Here is a 25,665-nt window from a genome sequence, read left to right as displayed (position 1 = left end):
CCCGCAAAAATCTCCATAGGCGACATTTAAAAAATTCTAACGGTTGCATGTTTTGCGTTACAGAGAAGGTCTAGGGCTAGAATTATTGCTCTTGCTCTACCGATCGCGGCAATACCTCACATGTGTGGTTTGAACACTGTTTTCATATGCAGGTACTACTCATGTATGCTTTTGCTTCTGCACACGAGCTCAGCGTGGCGGGGCACCTTTAAATTTTTTTTTTCTTATTTATTTTACCTTTTATTTTTTATTTTTGCACTGTTTAAAAAAAAAATGTCACTTTTATTCCTATTGCAAGTAATGTAAACATTCCTTGTAATAGAAAAAAAGCATGACAGGACTTCTTAAATATGAGATCTGGGGTCAAAAAGACCTCAGATCTCATATTTACACTATCAAGGGGTTAATATGGCGCACAACGGAGGTAGTCGAGTACATATAACTAAAAATGGTGGGGGGAAGGGGGTGGGTTGGGGGTTCCTGAGAGGGGGAACTTGGTGGTGGTAGTTAATGTTTCACAACAAGTTCAGGTATTAGTCCATGTAAGGATAAAATGATGCTGAATAAATTTTAAATGTAATAAAGAAAAAAAAAAAACTAAAATGAAAAAAAAAAATGGCCCTTTAAGAGCTATGGGTGGAAGTGACCTTTTGACGTAGCTTCCGCCCTGCAGTGTCATGGAGACTGGTGGGGATCACCTCCGCTGCTGCCAACGGCTCCGGTAAGCGGCGGAGGGCACCGGATCGCGGCGGGAGGGGTGGCCCTCTCCCACCGCCAATAAAAGTGATCTCGTGGCGAATCCGCCGCAGAGCCTACTTGTATCTTGTACCGGACCACCGGCCGAACACGGGAATACCGGGGTTATGGCAGCTAGCTGCTGCCATAATAGCGATATCCATCCTCAAAGTAGGGACGTACATCGGCATGCGGCGGTCCGGAAGTGGTTAAGTTCTGTTGGATCTCCTCGGGCTGGCCCCTTTTGCAGGTATAGCAATGTAAACCCCTTCAAATAAGTATTTATACTGTTTAAAATCCAGTAATATACTATCTCACCCTGCTTTGCACATGCTCAGTTGCTCTCTGTATTTAGCCAGTGTGCTAAATTTGTAGAGGCCGGTCTGCTGACAGCCTAAAGATTTACTGCTGTTCAAGGGCTCTGGGCTTTAGCAAAATGGCCACCTCCATTAAGAAACAACAGGAACAATGCTGGAAGCAAATTTATAGCACACACTGATTTTGGTAGCATAATTATTAATTGTGGAATGTATGTTCCTTGCTAAAGGGCATTATTTTTTTTTTCTTTTATCAACTTATGGGTAAAGTTCCACTTTAAACTGCACACAATAAAACAGATATACAAATGAAAAAGTATGCCGCGTCAAAAAGTTGGAACTGTTTACCATGGAGATGACCAGTCAACAAGTGACTCTAATCTTCACGTACTCTGTGTCACTGTCAACCATATTTAGTATGTTATAATAATATATAGTAAACTAAATGTTTGTTGCATCATGGGAGTTTAACTTTTTTCCTGGTGTCAACCATATTTATTATATTAAATCCTAACTTCACATTTAATGTCCCTTTAATTCGTTTTGTCGGCCCAAGCTAGACTTTACTAATGAATAACTTGTATATCGCAAACTCTAAAAAGTTTGTCTCATGAAGGGAGCTGAGCTTTTTATTTTTTATTTTTTTGGCTCAGGTTTGCTTAGCGGCAGCATGCTGGGGAGGAATGGCTGCCACATACAGGAGTAGATGTTTGCATTTTTCACACTATATTGCAAATTAAGTCAGAATGATTAATACATTTTTCTATGAAAAAAAGCTGTTGTAATTCTGTAACCTCTATGGTTGGTATTGGGATATCAATATACTCTACCCATGTAATAGATATTCCACCTGGGCTATAATCAGACATGGTTATATAAGCATTTGTCAGCCATATTCTGTTCACATGATCTGCCAGATTGCTTGGTGGACCTTATTGTATGCATAGCCATTTTTTTTCTTACATTTTGGATGGAGTATGGAAGTGTTAGAACTCCTGTCAAGTTTTGTTTCTGCCCGTATTCCACTGGGGCGGTTCACTCCTGTTAGGTATAGCCAAGATATTGAAAATGTTGGTAAATCGAAGGTTGTTCCCAGAACAGGAATAGAGTGGAAATATTCAAATGGCATACTTTTCTTGCCAACAACTGTCTAGAAAGGGAATGTCCCTCCCTTTTGTAGAGATTTCTTCTTACTTCCTGTTTCATCTCCATGACAGGAAATGAAAAACAAATCCCCCCAACTGGACACAGACAAAAGAAAAATCAGAGAGAGAAAGGTTTAACCATTTCCTACTATGTCTATCCAAACCTGAAAAAAATGTGGGTATACATACACTTGTCTTGGTGCACTTTGTCTTCCTATTTTGCTTCTTTAAAATAATGTGAGACCCATATTTTCAGCAGTAGAGTTGCTTAAAGTACACTTTTCCTGAGATAATTAGAAGGCTGCCATTGCTGACATGAATCTATAAATGCTACCTACATTGTGCGTGCTTCAGTACCCTGAATCCATGATCTGCAAAAAGTATGCATAGAATGACTTTTAGTTCTAGGTGTATTGGCACAAACTGTCATTCAGGCTCGGTTCACACTGCTGCGACTTTGGATCCGACTTGTGAGACCCCAAGTCGTGTAACATGTGAAAACCCATGTTAGTCAATGAGAGCTGTCTTAATTAGCACTACTGAAATCTCTCCAACTTTAGAAAAGGTTCCTGTACTACTTCAAGGCGACGTCTATCCGACTTGTGCCCATAGACTCGAATGGAAGTTGTCTCCAATTTGGACCATCCTCTTGATGTGATTTTGAGCCAACATTACAGGAAGATTACACAGGCATTCCCCGAAGTTGCTTCAAAGTCGGGCAGCAAAGTAGCACTGTAAGTAGCAGGACTTTCAGGTCGCAGCAGTGTGAACTGAGCCTTTGACTTGTGTAGAAGATATTTTTTGAGCTTGTTAGTGTGATACTAATGCTAGTCAGCCAGAAATGGGGGTAGGGGGAGTATAAATCTAGTTCTGACAATTTTGGCAATTAAAACAAAAGTCAGTTCAGTTTGGAGTGACATGAACAGTTCTTGCATTGACTCAATTGCTATGGCAGTGGGAAAATACGTTGTCTGATTTCAATAATCTGTTTCAATATCTGCATTTATCTATACAATTCTGAGACTGCCTTTCCACTTACATATATTTATTTTTAATTTTTGCCTTTAGTGCTCCTTTAAAGAGGCATCAACCATCAATGTAAGTACCATGCGATAGTCATTAGTACATTTGACAAGTATTCTAGCTGTAGGCTTGTTCTTAATTTTTTCATTCGACATATTTGGTTTTATAAAAGCATTCGAAATTGTACATTTCAGGCAGAAAGCTGTTAGCAGGTTGCTTAGCGTAAAGAGAAGCAGGCCTATTTATATTCAGTGTCAGTATCTAATTGATGACCTGTTGCTCTGCTTAATGCAACTATTGCAGAATACATCATGGGCTGTTTATGCTGACCCCAGCCATCAGTATTGTACTGGCCTTTAGCCCAGGTCTAGTAAATGAACCCTGCTGGGAAATCATTAGAGAACTGAGCACGGTCCCAAGGTCAGACTACCCCCCCCCCCCCCCCCCCCCGATATCGAAAATTATTGCTAAATTGGAATTCTGTCCTTTTGCAAGTTGACCATATGTTAACATGATGGCCAACTGACTTAAAGTAAAAGGCAAAGGAAAAAAAAACTATAACTGCTATTTATTTACAATTTTATGTTTTCTATATTTTCATTATATTATTATTTATGAATTTATTATTTGTGAAGTCAGTTGTGTAAATTTTGCAATTGTACAGCTTTAGATAATACAGTTTATGTTGGGATTTTTTTTTTTGTTATGTAAATTGTAATAGAACAGACCTGTCACTTATAGAAGCAACATTTAAAACCAAGAACTGTATGTTACATGTTGACAGTGCCTTATGTAAATCTAAGCATAAAAGTAGAAAATCAAGAAAAGGCCGGCAAAGTCATGAATTCATGGAGAATTCAATGCAGTTTTGGCTCACTATAAAGTCTCAGGTATAAACAGAAAGAGATGCACTAATACAAAACACAAAGAACAAAAAATGAAGGCTCAATGCAAACTGCATAAAATTAAATAGTTTGCTGTTCCAAAAAGTTTTAAAACTGCCAAAATCACATATCATGGTACCTTAGTGCCTCTAGATATTGACAAAATTTTGCCGCATTTTAATGAATGTGTATGAAGGTGGTGGTGTTAGTAAGGTCAAGTTGAGCCTTAATTTTTTCAGGTTTTGTCTTTGTATTTTAAAATTCACAAAAGCATAACACATGAATTATTCACTCAAATGTTTTTAGCTTATTTTAACACTCACCTTTTTTGTTTAGTTCACTAAAGTCAATACGATAAATTTACTGCACACAAGTGATAATTTACATAACAAGAAATTTTATCTATATATTGACAGTAAAAGTCAATTCATAAAGGATGTAACATGGATTTTTGCTCATTAAAATACTTCCAGGTTCCAGCTGGCATTAACTCTGGGTTTCAATGAGGAGTCTATAAAAAGAGAAAATACAAAATTTGAGGTGGTGATAAATACTGCTTCATTACATAATATGCAGTATAACCTAAAATAAAAAGTAATAATTTATACCAATGTAATCATTAGTTGTTTGAATTTGCTACAATAATAAAACATGAGGTTTTGTGAAATGAGGTTGTAGTGATGTCTCTTTTCCTTTTTTGTGTTTCGATAATGTTTCCGTCTGGCAAAGAGCTTTCTTAAAATGCTTCTAACGCTACGTTGGAGGGCAGTGTGATGAGAGTTGCTGAGGAAATGTTCCTCAAATGTGTTTTTAAGGGAAATTGCATATTTTGCATTAGGACAGAGAGAGAGGAGAGGTAACCTCCAATGTAAAGGGACATTTCAGGCACTGTACTCAGAAAACAACGCAAATAAATAAAACAATATATTTATTGGATCTCATTAAAATATTTGGTGAAAAAATACATGATCTCCATATAAAAATTCATACATATAGTTTCATATCAACTTTCATAAAATTATACAAGTACATGGCTAATGTTATATCCCACTGAGACGTGCCAACGCGTTTCACAATTTACAGTTGCTTTATCAGGGACAATGCAGAATTATTTATAAAGTTGAAGAGAATTTTGACAGTGCAAATAACATGATAACCAGAATTTTTGGAAACGCAGTATATGATAATGGTTTACAGATTACCACGACATCAATTTCAGGTCTGACAACCATTGGCTCTTGGGAGAATATCATACACGATCTCACAAGTCCCCTCCCCAATGAGACACGGGGTGTAGAGAGAGGCACGCCAGTCACTGGGCTAAACGGGGGAAGAGCAAAGACCATGATCAGCTGCACAATCCCAGCTAAAGTATAGTTAAAAAATGTAAATATACTAAATATATTGATCCTAAAGATCAAACTGTGGACAAAATCAAGCTGTGGATGATAAAGGGAGGTACAGAGGAAAAAAAGGGGAAAGGGGAACCTCTAAACACTTTCTTCCCCTCACCACACAGAGAGTATAGAAGCATAGTGGGCCAGGAACAGGATTAAAGCATAGTGAGCCAGACATGGCTAAAGTTGGTATACACAAATTGACTTCTAAGCATTGGGAGCAGAGTCACAAAAAATACCCTACCACAAAGAGGACCCCGTATACTCCCAAAACAGACATCAGATCCCATCTGTCCCCCACAAATACCCACCACCAATAGCTATATATATATATATATATATATATATATATATATATAAAGCCCACCAAAAAATGTCACAAACAAGTATGTACTATAGTGGCATGACCATGCCATCAGGTCCCAGCCTCAGTAAAGACCAAGATAGCAAGTCCCATAGTTTGTATCTATGGACTCCAACTAGGGAAGAGGTGTTGGGGCATCTTTTATTAATACTGACCACAGGCACATCAGCCTTTTTTTTTTTTTTACTGCACTGATCCCTTACGCAGGGAAGTCTTTTACTCCCACTGACCACCAATGTAGGGGCATTTTTTAAATTTTCCCTGACTACCAATGCTAAAAGAGAAGTTCCGCTCAACCCACACTACATTTGATTTTTTTTTTTTTCTGTGGGAGAGGGTACCTCTTTGTGGCAAACACCCAATCCTACTTCCGCTTGGCCCCTCCTCCCTGCCTGCAGCCCCCTAGGACTAGCTACATGTTCCAGGAGGCTGCTGAATCAGTCAGAAAGCTCTGTGCGACTTGCACATATGCAGTGGAGAGTCAGCTGTAAAGCAGCAGGAAGTCGCAGCTGGCCTCCCCCAAGCAAGATGGTGGCGCCGGGCACCCGAGAAGAACCAACCTGGGTGATAACAGCAAAGGACCCCTGGACTAGTAAATGTGTGTTTACTAAAAGTCAACAGCTACAGTATTTGTAGCTGCTGACTTAATTTTTATACACATGCCTGAAGATCCTCTTAGGTTTGGGGACCCCGTTATAGAGGAAAAACAAGCTGAAACCACACCACCACCTTTTCCTACTTAGGGTACTTGGAACCACCAGTGCTCAGCTTAGGCTCTTGTTCACCCATAGTATATAAGGAAAATAAAGCAAAGTCAGCACACAGCAATAAATCTTTACAAATACTTATTTCAAAGTGAACATACAGCTCCAGACAGCATGTCCCATTGCGGAGATTTCCCTTCATTTCCTGTCCCTCAGCCAAACAGGAAGTGAAAGGAAATCCCTATAAATTAAGGGAATTCCTTGGGGATCCCCAGGTCACCAGAACTAATGTCTCCATTAGAAGGTTTCCCCTCTATTACTTTTCTGGGGACAACCCAAAATTTGGGGTTTTCTTCTACTTTCACTTTCAATGTTAATGGTAAACAGGACAAACAGAGGGTGAATCTGCCTAATAGGGGCACAGACAGCAATAAAAACTGACAAGTGTTGTAATCCCTTTCCCCTCTATCCAAATAAAAAAAAAAAAGTTGCCTTTAGTTATAATTTAAGGTAATCTCTAACCTATTACTGACTTGCCATGTCTGTCTTTGCATGGATGTGGCCATCTTGGGAGAGGAGCAGTTCTTTTTTTTTTTTCCTCATGATGACAGACCTCCCCCCTGATGACTGGCGATCTAAATACTAGTGGGGTAATAGTCAAGAGGCAGCAAGAGTGGTGGAAAAAATACAGATCAGCAAAATGAATGAAGTAGGGGGAGGGAGATGCTTGTGCTGCCAGTCCTCAGGTACAGCCTCCCCTCCAGCAAGGAGAACAGTGTGCAGCATAGCAGGGATGACATTAAGACAAAATTCATACCTCTGCGTTGTATAACATGAATTAGTGAGTTATAGTGCCACTCATTCTTAATGACACCGAGGAACATGGCAGCTATAGCGGCACAGTGGGAGTGGCATTAAGGATCAAAGTTCTAGGACCTCAGTGCAGCTCAGTAAGGCTGGGTTCACATATATGGGGGGTCGGTTTCTGTGCAGAGTCCGGTGCGGTTTCCAATCAGCAGTTTAGATGCGATTCGGTTGCGAATTTGACACTTAAATTGCACCTGAACCAAACTGAAAAACGCACAGGACACTTTTTTAATTTGCACTGCAACCAACCCGCTTATATGTGAACTGGCTCCATTGAAAGCCGGTCTGGTTCACATGTTATGTGAATCGGATGCAGTTCAAAACACATCTGATTTGCATATATGTGAACCAAGCCTAATGCTGAACCACATATCACAGACTTAGCATTACTGAGCTTTCTGCCCTGCCACTGCATCTGTCACGCAGACAGGTTTTTTTTTCTTAAAAGTCTGCGGTGGTGCAAAAACCTAAAGTGGAAAGAGCCCTAAAATGGAAAAAAACCCGTAAGTGTACAAAAACCATGGATGTGCAAACACCCACTAAAAAGAGCATTTAAGGGTGTGCTTTTAGTCCACCCCCTGAAGGGGTAGGTCCTCTACCCTTATCCCCTGGGACTAAGGTTTTCAATGGTCTGCCTAGCCAAAAGGCCTGGCAAACCCCATTCTTCTAGGTCAGCCGAAGCCGACCGTTGAATACTTGGTCAAGGGGCTCTCCAGAAGAGAGACCCCCCAGGGGCAGGGGAAGAAGGAACCTGAGGGCCGCATATCCTCCCCTTTGACGTAAGGGCAAGCCCGAAGACACACCCTTCATCCCTGAGAAAAACACACACAAAAGTGAAAGTAGTGACAAACAGTGGGAGAAAAATGAATAGAAAATAAAAAAGTGGACGTAAAGATTGTGCACTGGCTAGGCCCTGAGGCCTGGTAGACAGAAATTGCCATCGGACTTAGCCAAAAGGCGCAGTGCAAATGGAAAGCAAGTTTTGTAGCTGTGACCATGTGTTCTGTTCACAATGTGGAGTCCCACACCCAAGTGTTACTAAGAGTGCCCCTAGAGCGAACACACCCAGGGGCACAGACACCGTAGACCTTCTGCCTTCCCAACCCATGGCCAGACAAGGTAGAATGTTCAAACCAGGAGGTAATGGGCTCTTCCAGCTTTCCCAGGGAAATTACTCTCGTGCCCCAACTGCCAGTGGGCGCCTCGCTTTCTGTTCCACCTGGTACTAACCTTCCAAGCCCCCATCACTTTAGCAGAGATTCATAGCCACCACTCCAACCTTGGTCAGGTCAGAATGACAGCACAGAACCTCCACTAGATCACTGATAAGAACAGATACTACACTTGATCACAGGTGAAGTGGCTGAGCCTCTTCTGTGACACAGAGCCTGTTTACAGTGCAGGCTCTACCGGCCACTGTGCCTATCACACCATTTCTTACTCAGTGACACTTAGCCTGCATTTTTAACAGGCTTCGTGTCACTGAGCTGACTGTCTGTGTGTGGGGGTGTGGGGGCACACACAGGCAGAATGATATCCCCTGATGGCACCCTGGTGCAGCTGCGTTGCAGCACACCACAATGCACTACTTTACAAAAATAATAGTGTGTGCATTTTAGTGCATTAGGTAGCCCAATTAATGCACTGCAGCAGTGTGAACCCAGCCTAATTCATTCTCCAAATCATGTGGGACTAGCAGTCAGCAGTGTGATGCCTTGAATGATCTCACTGCCGATACACAGCTGAGGATTAAGGAACATGGTGCCTTGGCACAGGAAGCTATAGAGACCTTTTGAGTTACCCATTGACATCATGTGGACACGTTCAGTATATCTTATCTGCTGGTGGCAGATAACTGTTTTCATTGTAACCAGTGCTAAGTTAGATTGCACTGCATCAAATAGATTTCTGTAGCCTGTCTTTACTAGCATGTACCAAGAAACACAAAAGCTGCTACTATGACATTCCTATGAATTTGCTTGTTGCCTGGCTGTTCTGGTAACCCTCTGGCTTCAGTTATTGTGGTCACTAACCCTGTGCAGACCAGCATTTGCACAAAGAGTGGACATCCCAGACAGGTTTTTTTTATCAGCAAATGATACACCAACACATGTATCTAATGTAATCCGATTTTCTCTTGTAGGACTATATGTATTTTGATTTTGTACAATCCTATTTGAAGCATTTAAAAATACATTATTTCATTTTCAATCAGTGTTTTTTGGTTTAGAATTCCCCTTTAAGCTGAATTCTAGGCAAACTGCTAAATCCACATATGAAGCTCTAACAAGCAGGGCCCTCTAAATCCTATTGTATTAAATTGTATTGTAATTGTAACTGTTTGCTTTTATGTTGTAAAGTGCTGAGTAAACTGTTGGCACGATATACAGTGCCTTGAAAAAGTATTCATACCCCTTGAAATTTTCCACATTTTGTCATGTTACAACCAAAAACGTAAATGTATTTTATTGGGATTTTATGTGATAGACCAACACAAAGTGGCACATAATTGTGAAGTGGAAGGAAAATGATAAATGGTTTTCAAAATTGTTTACAAACTAAATATCTGAAAAATGTGGCGTGCCTTTGTATTCAGCCCCCTTTTACTCTGATACCCCTAACTAAAATCTAGTGGAAGCAATTGCCTTCAGAATAAACCTAAATAGTAAATAGAGTCCACCTGTGTGTAATTTGATCTCAGTATAAATACGGCTGTTCTGTGAAGCCCTCGGGGGTTTGTTAGAGAACCTTAGACAACAAACAGCAACATGAAGGCCAAGGAACACACCTGACAGGTCAGGGAAAAAATTGTGGAGAAGTTTAAAGCAGGGTTAGGTAAAATATCCCAAGCTTTGAACATCTCACGGAGCACAGTTCAATCCTTCACCTGAAAATGGAAAGAGTATGGCACAACTGCAAACCTACCAAGACATGGCTGTCCACCTAAACTGATAGGCCAGGCAAGGAGAGCATTAATCAGAGAAGCAGCCAAGAGGCCCATGTTAACTCTGGAGGAGCTACAAAGATCCACAGCTCAGGTGGGAGAATCTGTCCACAGGACAACTATTAGTTGTGCACTCCACAAATCTGGCCTTTATGGAAGAGTGGCAAGAAGAAAGCCATTGTTGAAAGAAAGCCATAAAAAGTCCTGTTTGCAGTTTGCGAGAAGCCATGTGGGGGACACGGCAAACATGTGGAAGAAGGTGCTCTGGTCAGATGAGACCAAAATTGAACTTTTTGGCCTAAAAGCAAAACGGTATGTGTGGCGGAAAACTAACACTGCGCATCGCCCTAAACACACCACCCCCACTGTGAAACATAGTGGTGGCAGCATCATGTTGTTGGGATGCTTTTCTTCAGCAGGGACAGGGAAGCTGGTCAGAGTTGATGGGAAGATGAATGGAGCCAAATACAGGACAATCTTAGAAGAAAACCTGTTAGAGTCTGCAAAAAACTTGAGACTGGGGCCGAGGTTCAGCTTCCAGCAGGACGATGACCCTAAACATACAGCCAGAGCTACAATGTAATGTTTTAGATCAAAGCATATTCATGTGTTCGCATGGCCCAGTCAAAGTCCAGATCTAAATCCAATTGAAAATCTGTGGCAAGACTTGAAAATTGCTGTTCACAGACACTCTCCATTCAATCTGACAGAGCTTGAGCTATTTTGCAAAGAAGAATGGGCAAAAATGTCACTCTCTAGATGTGCAAAGCTGATAGAGACATACCCAAAAAGACTTTGTTACCCATATACGATATTTGAGATTTAATATCTCTCAGATATGATTTTGGTTAAATGAGTTATTTTACCATGAGTGAAAGCTTTAACATAATAACAACAATGTATTGGTATATAGTAAAATAGGCCTAGGCTAATACGCAGCAATTTATCTAATTGTAGCGAAAGGTGGTTCTACAAAGTATTGACTCAATGGGGCTATATACAAATGCACACCACACTTATTTGTAAAAAAAATTTGAAAATCATTTATAATTTTCCTTCCACTTCACAATTATGTGCCACTTTCTGTTGGCCTATCACATAAAATCCCAATAAAATACATTTGTTTTTGATTGTAAAATGACAAAATGTGGAATATGTCAAGGGGTATGAACAGTGGCGGCCTGTCCATTAGGAGCACCCGGGCTCCGCCCCCTCTCCAGGCCACCCCCTTATATGCAATGGATAGATGAATCTATCCAAAGCCGCCGTGGCCACCCTCTATTCATGAGTCCGGCCGCTTTCAGGGCAACGGGCACATGAATTACAGCGGCGGGGGGTTTTTTAAGCACCTGATTAGAGCCAGAGGCTCTAATAGGCTTCAAAATAGGGTAGGCTCAGGTTGCAGAGGATGCACTCTGATCCCACCCAGGTGTGTTGCAACAGAGAATGAATATTCTCTGTTGCAGTTGCAACACTGATCCTCCTCCCGGCCAATCGGGAAGCAGGTATGAAACCCGGTTTCCGATTGGCCAAAACGTCAGGTGATCCTATTAGAAGCCTAGTGCTAGGAGGAGCAGAGAGAAGATGCACTGTGGAAGCTGCTCCAGGAGAGGACACCAGAGCAGATTTCTCCGAGCTCACCATGCTTAAGGACAGGGACAGGAAGATGGCAGAGAAATAAAAAGAGAGAAGGGCGCACCAGCCATGTGCATTATCTTTTGTAAAACATTTATTAAGTAAAATGATAAAGGAAATTACTCACAAGCAGTAAAGAATCATGTGCCATAAACCTTGGACATCAACTTGCAATAAGTGGTATAAATGATGAACAAAGCCTTCCAAAGGTGTTCCCGAGGAATATATAACACTGCTCGCTTACGCGTTTCGAAGGTCTCATCCCTTCTTCATCAGAGCTCAGCAGTCAGGAAGATGGCAGACAGGAAGATGGCAGCATCCAGGGTAAGGACTCACCAAACAGCAGGTGGGGGGGTTTTCTGGGGGTGTTAGTGGTGCACTATGGGGGGGCGGGTTGCTGGGGGTGTTAGGGGCGCACTACGGGGGGGCGGGTTGCTGGGGGTGTTAGGGGCGCACTACGGGGGGGCGGGTTGCTGGGGGTGTTAGTGCCACACCGTGGGAGGTAGGAGCAGTTGTGCTATTGGAGTGTGGCTGTCCAGATCCTCCTCCTTCATTGTAGCTGTGCTAGTGCCGCTCCACCGGTGGCCGGGAGTTGTTTGCTGCCCCCCCCCCCCAAAAAAAAAACACCAACCACCACTGGGTATGAATACTTTTTCAAGGCACTGTAAATCCTGTATTATAATAATAACCTATGAGAGCTGTTTTACCTGGCAAAAGCTTTGTTTCTCTGCCCACCTAGTCCTGGCATTTACATGCACAGTCAAACAGCACAAGCTAGTCTAGCGCAGGGGACTTGAGCTTTCTTGATCTTCCTCTGCTGCAGTTTTACTTTCACTTACAGGTCCCCTCACCATGTGATTGAACAATGAAAAGTGAAGCAGTGCACTGTTGATCTGTCACTTTCTACTTTTATTTATTTTTTTTTCAAGGCTTTGCCCTGCTGCACACATGATTGGCTCCTTGTGCTGCTTCTCCCTCCCCTCTCTGAGCTTTGCTGTACAGACTGTGCAGTAGACCAGTAGTCTCCAAACTACGGCCCTGGGGCCAGATGTGGCCCTTTGCCTGCCTTTATCTGGCCCTTGGGGCACAATTCCACCAACTGACACCAATGATGGGGCACCATTCCCTCTACTGACACCAGCAATGGGGCACTATTCCTCCCATTAAAACCAATGATGGAGCAGTAATGCCCAAGTCATTTTCTACTCCCGCTAACCACACTCCGGCCCCCCTAAAGTCTGAAGGATAGTAAACTGACCCTTTGCTGAGAAAGTTTGGAGACCCCTGCAGTAGACTGAGAGGGGCTAACCAGTCAATATCTGAATATGTAAACTGCTTGCATTTAAAACATACATTTAATAATGTAATAATAATTACAGATCTACTATTTATTTTGGCTTTTATGTCTGCCCAGAGTACTTTAGACATAAACGGACAAATCCAAGCCAAGTAACAAACTCATCTAGGACGTCCCCATAGTGACACTCTGACTACCTTAATTGTGGCTCTACACAGTTTGGCACCTAGACATACATTTCATCCACAGTTCTGCTTGACTGTAATTGAAGGACTGAAAAATGAACTCATTCATACAATTATTCTGATTAATATCAAACTGCTCTCATTAGTATCAATCCTGTATAGACTTCTGTGAAGAATACACCACACAGGAAGATTATATATTTAATGAGAAAAAAATGAAGCTATGCACTTCATAAAACATCACCCTGGATTTATGTACCGTTTGACCTAAAAAAAATACATTTACAGTTATATGCAGATCAGAACAGGGATATATAACGTGCTAGTGGCTAAATATATTCTTCAAAATGAGGATTTGAAGAGAGTGCATTGTAGGTTACTCTTTACTGACACTTCAAATTTAGAGTGCTGCTAAAAGTGCGTTTTATTTGCAGTTGCTTTCAACTTTATTTACGGATTGACTTGTGAACAGTATGGCTCCTATAAATGTAAACTGCAAGATATTTACAGGGGCAGCATGTCTGTAAGTGTTGAAAGGCTGTCTGTCTTTTCTCTTTGGAAAGAAGGCCCAGCAGGTGTTACCAGCAGGCATCTTACAACTGTCAAAACCATTCCTTTATGGGTTTTTGTTTTGCAAAAAAAATAAACCTTTGGATTTATGTATTTTTATGTGCAATCTAATGCCTTAGAAAACACGTTTTAAGTATCAGTAGCCTCTAATAATGCTCTGGGGCCCAAACACTGCCAAAATAGTTAACTGACATGCCTAGGGAAGCTTCTTCCTGTGACATGCCAGCATTTCCCCTCACAAAGTCTTAAGCCACAGTAAGTCAGCAGTAAATACTGTTTGGTAATTGCAGTAATGATCACACAGCTGTGCTTTCCTGGAATTATAACGCATGTCAGGACCAGTTTAGAAGCTTTGCTTCATTTCCTGCCAGATGAAATCCTGCCCTCTACTTACAGCAAAGAAGCCTAGCAGCCTTCTTTATTAGCAGAGTAGTAGAAAAATACCCATGCATGTACAAAGATGATATGGTCCTTGTGGAGCCTTGTTTAACTGTGAGTAGTATAATAAATCCATATAGGCAGATCTCTTTTGTCAAGGTGAAGTATGTTAAGATATAAACAAAAAAAATTTGGTATATGTAAATTATATATAAAATAGAAAGCCCAGACATTGATTGTGGCACCATGTAGCAGGGGCATTGTTATTTTGTACTGAATGTATGCTGATGGGAAAAAAAGGGTTGCTCCAATCAACGCTCAGAGTTTATACTGGAGTGCTGGACCAATGTTTGAGCTGGCGCCTTACAGAACAGTACCAGACGCCACTTACCATGTGTTGCCATCGCTGATATATAGATAGCAAAGTGCAGCCAGTACTCACCCAACTTTAGTGTTTGGTTCCTTAACTCAGAACCCCCCATGGACCTACTTTGTTGAAAATCAATTCCATTCATTGCTGTAGCACCTTGTGCCTGTAGTCCAATCAACAGTAGTTTGCATACAATCCATAACCGTTTCAGATCCAGCCAGTTAGTTTCTCATAGAATTAGTAATGACTGGTATTGTACATATGCTGGTTAAGCCTGTTTTGGTGTTCCTGTAAGCTAATAGTTTCCCACACTAGTCAAGACACAGAACAATAAAAACAAATTGCAATGCTCTTTAATTGGAAAAAGTAACAGTAGAAAATTCTGTACAGTACAAATGGGCCCATTTTCATCATTATTCTATTAACTGCTCTCTGCACCTACAGCCCTAGTTTCTAGAATAGGAAATAAACATATACCTTTTAGGGGTGCCATGCAACAACATTAAAATCTGCTATTTTGTTTCACCACGGTGAGGGTGGCTAACAGGAACCAAAAGGGCCTCTACTAAACCACTGTCAAGCATAGTGGAGCTGTCTTAAAACAGAAAATCTGCTGTTACTAAAGTCCCACTTTTTATAAAATCCCATTCCTCATTTTAGAATAGAGGGCAGATACATTTTTTTTATTGTCCTTGGGCAAACTGTGCATCCAAAACTCCTGTTTTAATCACTGTTTTATCTGTATAAATAGTAATTGCCTTTCTTGGGTCAAACCCTTCTAGATCATTTACAGAGATCAATCCTTCCTTACATTACCCTTATAAAAAAAATGTATAATCCATTCAGCCATCAGATATCAGACTTGCACTGTATGTGTGTGTGTGTGTGTGTGTGTGTGTATATATATATATATATATATGTATATATATATTTCAAACGCATTGGGGTTGATTTACTGAAGAAAGAAGTAGTTAATTTTCAATTTGCAAAGTCATGGTTCAATTAGTTTAGGGAATAAGGTAAAGCTGTGTTCACTTTAATTGTCCAGTCAACAAGCAAAAATCTTTTTTTTTTTTTTTTTTTTTTTTTTTTGTGTGTGTCAATATTTGTATTCCACCTTAATCCATAATTGTACTGTAGGTACTTATAAGGTGTACATATGAAAAATTCAGAGTCCATCCATAGTGCATTAATATTGCAGCTCTGAACAAGCCTCTTGACACGTATCGCAGATCAAAGTCACTTTTTTCAAAGGAATATATAGTGGCCATATTATATTAAAAATGTCCATCAAAGTATATTACTCTTGTGTCAAAATCCATATAATAGTCATTGTTGCCGGTTTCCCTTTTATGAGACTAAAACATTATTGTTTTTTTCTTTGAAAAAAAACGAATTTCGCTTTACTATATCAAAGAAGCATTTCAAATAATATTTCATAACAAAATGTAGTGCGAAGGTAGAATTATAGACTTCTAAGAACCAGAACAGGTATGCAGATTAGGACATCTGACTTTTCTGACCTGTGTGGGGTTAGTGATTTAGAACATATTGAAACTTGAGGTCCAGCATAGTAGACACGTGACTAGAATTTTCTGAGGGAGGTCATAAATGACAGCCTGTCATTTTAGGGGATCAAACTCTAGATCCTCTTCTTCTAAAAAGTGAAAACTATTGGAATTTCTTTGCCCAAAGCTGATGGTGGAGAAATTGCAATATTGACAAATCAATCTATCTTCATTTTCACCAAAAACAGAAATAAGTGAATGGATCCATTATGGGCCTTAATTGCCTGTGTGGCAAACCAGTTCCCCTATTTTTAAAGGATGACTGTACGTTTAGTTAACTTATCCCTCAAAAGTCCTACCCAACAACTCCCCTCCCCCAACAACCCACCTATATGTCCTAGCTTGCTGCTTGCTTTGAAGAATTCCTGTTCATTCTTATGCAAAGGCCATGTATTCATTCTCCCAGTGTGGATGGCCCTTCCAGAGCAATGAATGAAGATTTTTTTCTCACATGTGGAAGAAGCATAGCCCAGCTTGGAGAATTCCAGTGAAAAACTGTACAGGCCCCCAGTGGGCTGCACAAGGAAAATTTAGCGAAATGAGGACAAGTACATATAATGGCCCATTCCCACTTGTGCGTTGTGGCAACGCACTCTAACTGCTACAAGTTAATGTACGTTGCCACAACACAGGACATTACCGCTACTCAGTGTGTGGTGCATTGTGGTGCCATTCATTGTGATGGCACCCCAAAGCATTATACAATAGAGTACAATGAAACAAAATGCACATACCATGTGTTGTGGTTAGCTGCATTGCTAAAAAGAGGTCATGCATGTTTTTCTACCTATTGTGGTGCATTGACAGCCTAATTATGATGATGGGATGTTTGTGTGAATGAATCCTAAGATTTTGGGCAGGTGCTGGGGGACAACTAAATGGTAACTGTACTATATCCTTTGACTTTTTACAATCCCCAAAAAATTAAGTGGCCCTCTTCCCCTAAACACCCCCAGACTTATTGAGTAAATTCATGCACAAGGGGGAAGATCTGACTCTAAGGCGAAGATTTACTAAAGCTGGTGCACACAGAATCTGGTGCAACTGTTCATAGTATCCAATCCACTTCTAACTTCAGCTTGTTCAAATAAGCTTTGACAATAAAACCTGGAAGCGGATTGGTTACTATGCACAGCTGCACCAGATTCTGTGGGCACCGATTTTAGTAAATCTCCCTCTTAGATCTTAACTTTGTGACAGGTGCATGGATATGGGCTCCATTAGCAATGGCCTGGTCTTATCTGGACCAGTATATTTGCTGTGCCAGAGTGGAATCGTTTGATGTGAGGACCTATGTGTTTTTTAAGTTGCAATGATAAAGTGGGAAAAAAAAAAACTAGTGCCAAGTTCTGGCATATTTGCGAATGCAAACACAGTGAATCTGACCACTGGAACAGAGCTGGTGATTTACTAAAGCATTCTTAAAGTTGAAATTCAGCATAAAACTAACTCTAAATCTACTGGCAGCCACATTCTAAGACTGACCTATCTAACCCTGTAAAGCAAAAATCACTATATCTCCAGCCAATCTGGTCCGGTCTTCAGAGGTGGATGCTGTGTGGAAGAGACAGCCGACAACGGCTGGGAGGTGACGTAACCCATAGAGTTACTATGGGGCTTCCATTGTCAGCTGCCTCTCCTGCACACGCCTACATAGAGAAGCTGCCGCTGACAGCTCATCGTGGGACTGGACCTGATCGGCTGTAGAAAAGGTAATGTATAGCAATTTTTGCTTTACAGGATTAGATAGATTAGTCTTAAGCCTCATACACGCGGTACAATTGTTGGCAGGGGATTGTCTGTTGACAGACTGTTGTCGTAAAATCTTACTACGCTAATTTTGACAATTCTCCAATTTTCTGCCAACAAATGTTGGATGACAGGCTAGTAAACTTTCGGTGGACAACGGTTTGACATCTGATTTTCATATGGACAGTACACAAATCCATCACACAAAAGTCGAAAGTACAAACACGCATGCTAAGAATCATTGCTCACCAAACACGAAATTAGCAGAAGGGGCCCAAAGGGTGGCGCTCGAGCTGAAATTCCTCGTAGTACATCACTGCGTTCGTGTTTGTGGCGCAACAATTGTGTAACGTTAGTCTGCAAGACAAGATCCTGGCACACGCCCTATTGATAAAAATCAGAAGCTCGGTTGGCCTACAGTCATATCGTGTGTATGAGGCTTAAGAATGTGGCTGCCAGTAGATTTAGAGTTCCTTTTAGGATGAACCTCTACTTTAAGGTTCATCATCTCTATTCAAGAGCGTAAACCATATTTAAACAATTCCTTATTTGAAAGCTTGCAGTACTGTCAATTCTTACTGAAGACCAAGGCTTCGGCTACAATTACTTACTGTAGTAGGTGTTCCAGCTGTAGTTCTATAGTTCTGAATCTCCAACTTTCCAACATCAGTAGGTGAGGTTTTGCCACAGTATGGGTTAAATCCAGTAAAGTTTGGATAGACCAGGTTGTGGCTCGATTGTTGTAAGCTGCGCAGAAATATGTACAAGAATATCTAAAATTCACCCAACATTTTTGTGAAACCGTTTACTAAATAAACTTTTTTTTATGCCTTTTAAAAGTTACCATATTCAGTACATTTGTTGGAAAGCATATAAAATGCAACAAAAGCATGTCTTCATGCTGTGTCAATCTCTCTTGAGGAGCAAACATAAAGATATATGTAACTATTTTATCTCTTGCTGTTTCTTCAAGGGTAACTCTGCTGAACTCTGCAGTTGTACAACATCTGCAGTTTCAGCTCAGCATGAAATTGTGTTCCTTTGGTTAACTCTGGTGGCTTATCTTAAAAGTAGCGACATCTCCAATGTAGAGACAGCCTTTGCGAATTTCATATTCTCATTTTTTTTGTTTTTTTTTAAGCACTTCAGTAATATGCTTTCAGTTCTGTTGTTTTTTTGGACTCTTAATGCAATTTTTTTGTTACATTATCTAAACTAAAATACAATGCTGGTTTTGTTTTATAAAAATTGATTGTGTCCATTTACTGCAATGTAAACTATGATAGATATATTACTGCACAAGGCAATATTAAAATGAGTTGCTGGCTACCTTGAACAGAATTTAATATCGGGTATCACAAGGGTCTTCACTCTTCAACAATTACTAAAGATTGATTGCTAGAGGCAAAATAAGATGTGGAACGAGATATAAATATGAGCCAACAGGAGTTTTACATATATAAATATATATTCTAATATATAATGTTTTATTCTGTCCTCTTTAATTTGAAAAAAAATTGCAAATGTATGTGTTAATGTTTCAGAGGTTGTCTATGTGAAATGAGTTTTAATGTTGAGATACAGCTTTCCACACTTGGGAAGAAAAAAAATTCATACAGTGCAGTAAAGCGATTGTGATTGTAGATGTTAATGTTTATCCTCTAGCATTGGTAGCATTTACATTCAAACATCTGCCCCTAACTTGAAGGTTGCCTGCTCAGTTTTGTATTTGAATACTGTGTGTCAAAAAGAGTTTCAGTTTTCATGAGCAGTTTCAGTGTGGTTAAAGGTTCAGTTAGGATGCATGTCACTGCATGCTACAAATTGACAGAACCACATAATTTAAGACAATAAAAGAAAAGGAAACCCCTTTAATTACGTGTGACTGACTCATTCAAATTAAGGATGTTGGCGATGCTGGGACAAGATTATCCAGTGCTCAGATGCCAAACTGTGCCTCTAGTTTATTACATATCAGTCAGTGTCTTTCTTTTTGCAGCATATTGCAGTGCAACACTAAAGAGTAAAATAAGCCTCATCAATGGTGGTGGTGGTAGTAATAATAACACTCAACATTGGTGTCAGTGATCACAATCAGAACCCCCAAAGTTGGTGTCAGTGGCTACACAAATAACCCCCAGCATTGGTGTTTGTGGGCACAATAATAACCTCTAGCATTGGTATCAGACACCCCAATAATAACCCCCAGCATTGGTTTTAGAAATTGTAATATTAATAACCCCTAGCATTGGTGTCAGTCACCACAATAACAATCCTTAGCATTGGTGTCAGTCATCGCAATAACCCCTAGCATTGGTGTCAGTGCTCATAACCACCCTCCCTCTACTCCTTTTATGTTTTGAATGGGGAGGGGCCGGATTAGTTGCCACCCTTCCAACTGTCAGAACCCTAGGTATTCCACTCCACCCCTCCAGCAAAGCAGCGTGGAGTCCATTTCTATACATACTGAGGGTGCCAGTGGCACAGGGATGGGTCCATTAAATTTTTGCTTGGGAATGGGTGGGACTAGCTGCAATTAATTTCAGGGCCACCAGGCATAACACTGTTGTGACATGGAGGGCACCCCCTTACCCACATAAATTCAGATTCAGAATACTTTATTAATCCCAAGGGAATTTATTAAGATACAGTTACATTCAACAAATGAAAATACTGCCCCCCTCCCCTTTTCCAGGTCCTGGGTGTTGGCCCATAACACCAAAAGCATGTACAGAAAATGCACTACAAGTGTCTGGCTGTATAAATGGTTAGTTATGGGGCGAATTCCATATAAAAGTTTATATTTTCTTGTTACAAAAGTTATAATACAAGGTTTAGACCTTTAGCTCCTAGTTATACCATACAGATTGCCATCACTGAAGTAAGGTACATCTACTTTTGGTCCTTTTGTTACAGAGTTTTGTATGTTTATAAAAGGCTGAAATCCTGATACGCATCATTTAAAACAAACACTTTTTCTTTAAACCCATATATTATAATATATATAATATAATGCACTGCAACGGTTAAAATAGCTCATTTTGTCTAGGGGAGAGAAGAAATAGTTTTACTTACCTGATTCTCTGCTCCCCCACGATCCATGGGTGGACTGTCTCTCAGAGTACTCCCTTTCAATGCAGGACTATTGACCCTGCTTTGGTCTTGAATATATATGACTCTAAACCGGTAGAACGTGGGGGTGCAGACACTGTGGCGAGGAACAGAGGATGGGGGTAAGTAAATCTCCTTTATTGTTCCCCCAGACATAAATGAGCAAATAACCCTTGCAGTGCGGGCACAGTCCCAATGTAAGGAATAATATATTATTTGCCCAGAGTTGGGCTTTAAGCACTTTCTGCCCATAGGACATCATATGACGTCCTGGACTTTCAGTAGTTAGACCGGGATGATGCCTGCAGATTGGGGGGGGCAAATTAGCTGGCAATGCCTTGTAAAGTAGAAGTGATTCAAGTGGCTATGCAGCCACTCAATCACTTTTACAGGTGGTGGAAGAGGGTGCCCTCTCTCTTGCCGCCGCTTTTTCCAGGCTCTCCTGTTTGATCAGGGAGACTGGGATCTTTCCGACCATCGACATCCTGTTCACTGAACAGAGAGAGAGAGGGACTGACGTTGTTCCTCCCTCTCTATGAGATCAGGAACTGGAAGTGAATAGGATTTGGTCACTTCCGGTTTTAGTCTTTTGATCACCGGCGGTTTGAACAAGCATCTCTGTTTGATCAGATGCTTTGGAGGCCAGTTGAGAGATCTAGAGTCCTAGACCCCAGATCTCTTCCTAAAGACGACCTGTCATGGCCCATGCTATCACAAGGTATGTTGTTCATCATACAGTTGATAAAAAATAAATAAGGGGACAGCGTAAAAAAGTTTTAAATAACATTTTGAAAAAAAAAAAAATGTTTTAAAGCTCCCCCATGCGTTCGCACTAATGTGAACGCATAAGTCCAACATGCATAAGTAAACAGTGATGGATCTACACATGGGAGATATTGCTGTGAATGTGAGAGAGAGAGAGCAATTATTATAGCACCTAACCTCCTGTGTAACTCTGAAATAGTAACCTGTAAAAGCTTTTAAAGCATTGCCTAATGAGATTTTTAGTTACCGTAGTTTGGGGCCATTCCACGGGCGTACGCAATTTTAAAGGGTGGTATGTTTCAATATACTCAGCAAAAATTGGGTATTATATTGTGTTTGTATGCACTAAAATTTATAAAAGTGTATTTTTCCCCCCCAAAAAAATGCACCCACTATTTTATTCTTTAGGGCCTCTGCTTAAAAAAAAATATATATATATATATAACGGTTAGGTGTTCTAAGTGATTTTCTTGCAAAAAAAATATGATTTTTACAAGTATGAGTGAATTGGCCCGGGTGGCAAGCAGCTAAAAGACTCTATGGTGAATGTAAAATTTTCTGAATAAAATGGTTACATGGGGGAAAAAAAGTTTGACATCATCAATGTCTTGATTATAATTTCTGATCGTATGAATGCTGTCTTAGTGAAGAAATGTATTAGTTGCTATCAAAAACATGCCGATTTCAGGTGTGTATATATGTATGCACACACACATTTGAATAAGATTGCATGTATGCATTAAAACACAGCATAAATAAAACTATAATACTTAACTAATGTATTTTTAGCTTGTTGTAGCTGTAATGGATTCAATGACAAAAAGAGGATCATTTGCCTTTCTTCCTGCGTCTTCTGCTCTGGGAATTTCACAGACATAATCGGTCCCTGTCATATAGCGCGCACTATAATTTTTACTGCTTTAAAGATGAAGAGATAAACACTTTGAAGGAAATGCATTCGCATGACACAGAATGCAAGATTAATCATTCATTCATTACATGAATTTATTAGGCCATTCATGAAGAAGCAATAGTGAAAGGGACAAAGACAGTAATAAAAGAGGTGGTTCCAGAATCCTGGTGGTTTTTCTTTGAACTGTCTTCCAGTGACTGGCGATAGCTATTAGTGCCTGTTTATTAATCTTCACAAGGCTTATCATTAGTTTCAACCTTCATTTGAAAGGACCTGTTCTCTTGACTCTGACGGTGATCTGATTCAATGCACACGCCGGATTACTCCCAGGGCAGTCGTGCATGGAGGCTGCCAAATAGCAATGTTTTTGTAATTCCCGCTATAATCTGCCAGTGAATGATCTAATGCCGTTAAACATATTCTATTTAGCATTTTTTTCTTTGCTTCAGTGCCAGACCTTTTTTTTTTTTTTTTCATTTTATTTTGTCACTTTACCCATTCCATTAAGGATCGGCAGGAACATTTTACATCTGTTTGCAAATCTGTTTAGTGCTTTAGCTGTGCCATTTTTACAATAGTAAAGGCAAAATTAGCCTAAACTATTGGTTGCTTCCTTTTTTACGACCCCAAGTGCAGCTTTATTTGCAGAAAGCACAAGAAAGGCAAAAATCTCTAACACTTCTAAGAAATAGTTATTCACGCACAAATACTTTGAGACAATAGTTAGTATCTTGACTTGCGTGATTTTAAAGCTAAACTCCAGCAAACAGCTAAATGCACAGATAAAATACATATTAAAAAAAACTGTATTGCTTGCAAAAGGATTTGTTTGTCTGTCTTGTCCTGAGATTGAGGCTGGGGGTCACACTTCGCATGCGGCTCACAGCAGGAGTCTGGTGCTTCCCCAATCACCGTTTCAGGTCCGATTTCAGCCCGAATTTTTTGGCTGAATTTGGACCTGAAAACAGACCAAAAGACTCACTGGACTCCTGTGCAAATTCGCACCGGAGCCGCGGTGGAGATATGTAAACCGGCTCCATAGAGAACCGGTCAAAATCTCCTGCTGTTGCGAATTGGGTGCGGGGAACCCACATCCAATTCGCAATAGTGTGACAAAGCCTAAAGCCTGGTACACACTGAGTTCCCAGCGGGTTTAACAAAAAAAAACTGTTCGTTCAGAGCCGCGGTCCTAGCTATACAAAGTTAGTATAGTGATCCCCCCCTAGAACATTCTGATCATCTCTGCCTGCCATTGGCATCATGAGTTGGTTAGCTGCTGGTTTTCCAGCATGCTTGTCCGACAGAAACTGGCTTCTGTTGGGCCGACTGACATTCACACGGGCCGAATGTCAGCCGTTTTTTTTTTTTGTTTTTTTTTTAAACCGACCGATGTCTCCTGACCATTTTCTCTGTTGCAGTTAGGAATACACTGTTGTCATGTCTCCACCCCCAGCTTGCTGACTGGACAGTAAAGGAGAAGCAGCAGACAGATGAGGTCATCTCTCTACTCTCTTCTCCAATAAGAATGTTCCTTGTTAGCACATTTGCATGCAGCACACCTTATTGGATCCTAGTTCTGCCCTACTTCTTCCAATATAAATGTTACTGGAGGTGAAAAGAGGCTCATTAAATTAATATTGATTTAATTATTTCATGATTAACAACTACACAATGGCATTAATTTGTTACTTTTATATCTTCTAGCAGATCAGCTTTAACATGTAATGCTTTCTTCTATAGTCAAAGTGACAACAGTTTTTATAGTACCCGATTTAGTAACGTGAAAAATATAACAGTCCAAATTACATATCTGTGCCATTTTGTAGCAGGGCCCAGCCTTAAGGGTAGGACAGGTTAACTTTCTATGATATTTGTAATCTCTTGTGGCAGGAGGATTATGAATCTGGTGCACTGCACGACACATAATCTCTGCATTTTGTAGCACTCTCAGCATTATTCTTTGTCCCGGGGACACTGGTTGTTAGTGACCTTTTAACCCTACTAGGAAGGCTGTGCCGATACAGCATGTCTACAGGACTGGTGGTTTCTCTTAATTGAGATGAGCAGTTGTATATTAAAGCAGCATCCCGCAGCTCAATAATGGGTAAAAGTTAGTCTGATATGTAGTGCATATAGGGTAACAATGCAATGAAGCTGCAATAAAATGTGAAATGCCATAAACTATGAAATTCTATCAATATTCATCTCCATGGGCGCAGAGGGTTGTACACTGGCAGAATTCACCGTATTTCTGTGCTTGGGTCACAGGTGTTTGTGTACAGCTGCAGCCAGCAACCTGTACAAATGAAAGACAGGTTGACCGATGCCAAGGCTTTACACACATCCAAGCAGGTAGGTATGTAGGAAGACAGATAGGTGGCAGACAGGTTGCATCCAGAACTGCTCATTTGTCCCTGTGCACAGGAATATGCTGAATTTAGTTGGTGTACGGTCCTCTATGCCCATGTGGAGAAGTCCCTATAGACTTCTTCTGCTGCTGAAGTTTTTAAGTGCACTAAGCCTGGTACACATGGGCCGAATATCGGCCAGTATCGGCCCATGTGTACATCAGCCTGTCTGACAGAAGCCGCTCAAACGGGCATGCTGGAATACCAACAGCTGATCGGCATCCAATGACTGCGATCGCTGATCGGTGTATTTGGGCAGGGGGGAGGGGGGAGTCCCTCTATCAGAACACAATAGGTTTAGCAGAGAGATCACTGTACTAACATTGCATATTTAGT

The 25,665-nt window shown here is 40.6% G+C and overlaps 1 protein-coding gene across 13 annotated transcripts in view; it reads left to right on the top strand.

Annotated features, from left to right (window-relative positions):
* Positions 1-25,665, top strand: part of ARID1B (AT-rich interaction domain 1B) — a 534,317-nt gene that overhangs the window by 355,428 nt on the left and 153,224 nt on the right. For 7 of the 13 annotated variants that reach the window (XM_073627912.1, XM_073627907.1, XM_073627916.1 and 4 more), the window contains one exon: positions 3,266-3,295. The exons of the other annotated variants lie outside the window; for them this stretch is intronic. In XM_073627912.1, coding sequence (XP_073484013.1) covers positions 3,266-3,295 — 30 coding nt within the window. The remainder of the gene's footprint in view (positions 1-3,265; positions 3,296-25,665) is intronic. 13 annotated transcript variants of the gene reach the window in all.

This window comes from Aquarana catesbeiana, linkage group LG04 (genome assembly GCF_042186555.1).
Source record: "Aquarana catesbeiana isolate 2022-GZ linkage group LG04, ASM4218655v1, whole genome shotgun sequence".
Lineage (NCBI taxonomy): Eukaryota > Metazoa > Chordata > Amphibia > Anura > Ranidae > Aquarana > Aquarana catesbeiana.
This window is presented reverse-complemented; position numbering and strand designations above follow the sequence as displayed.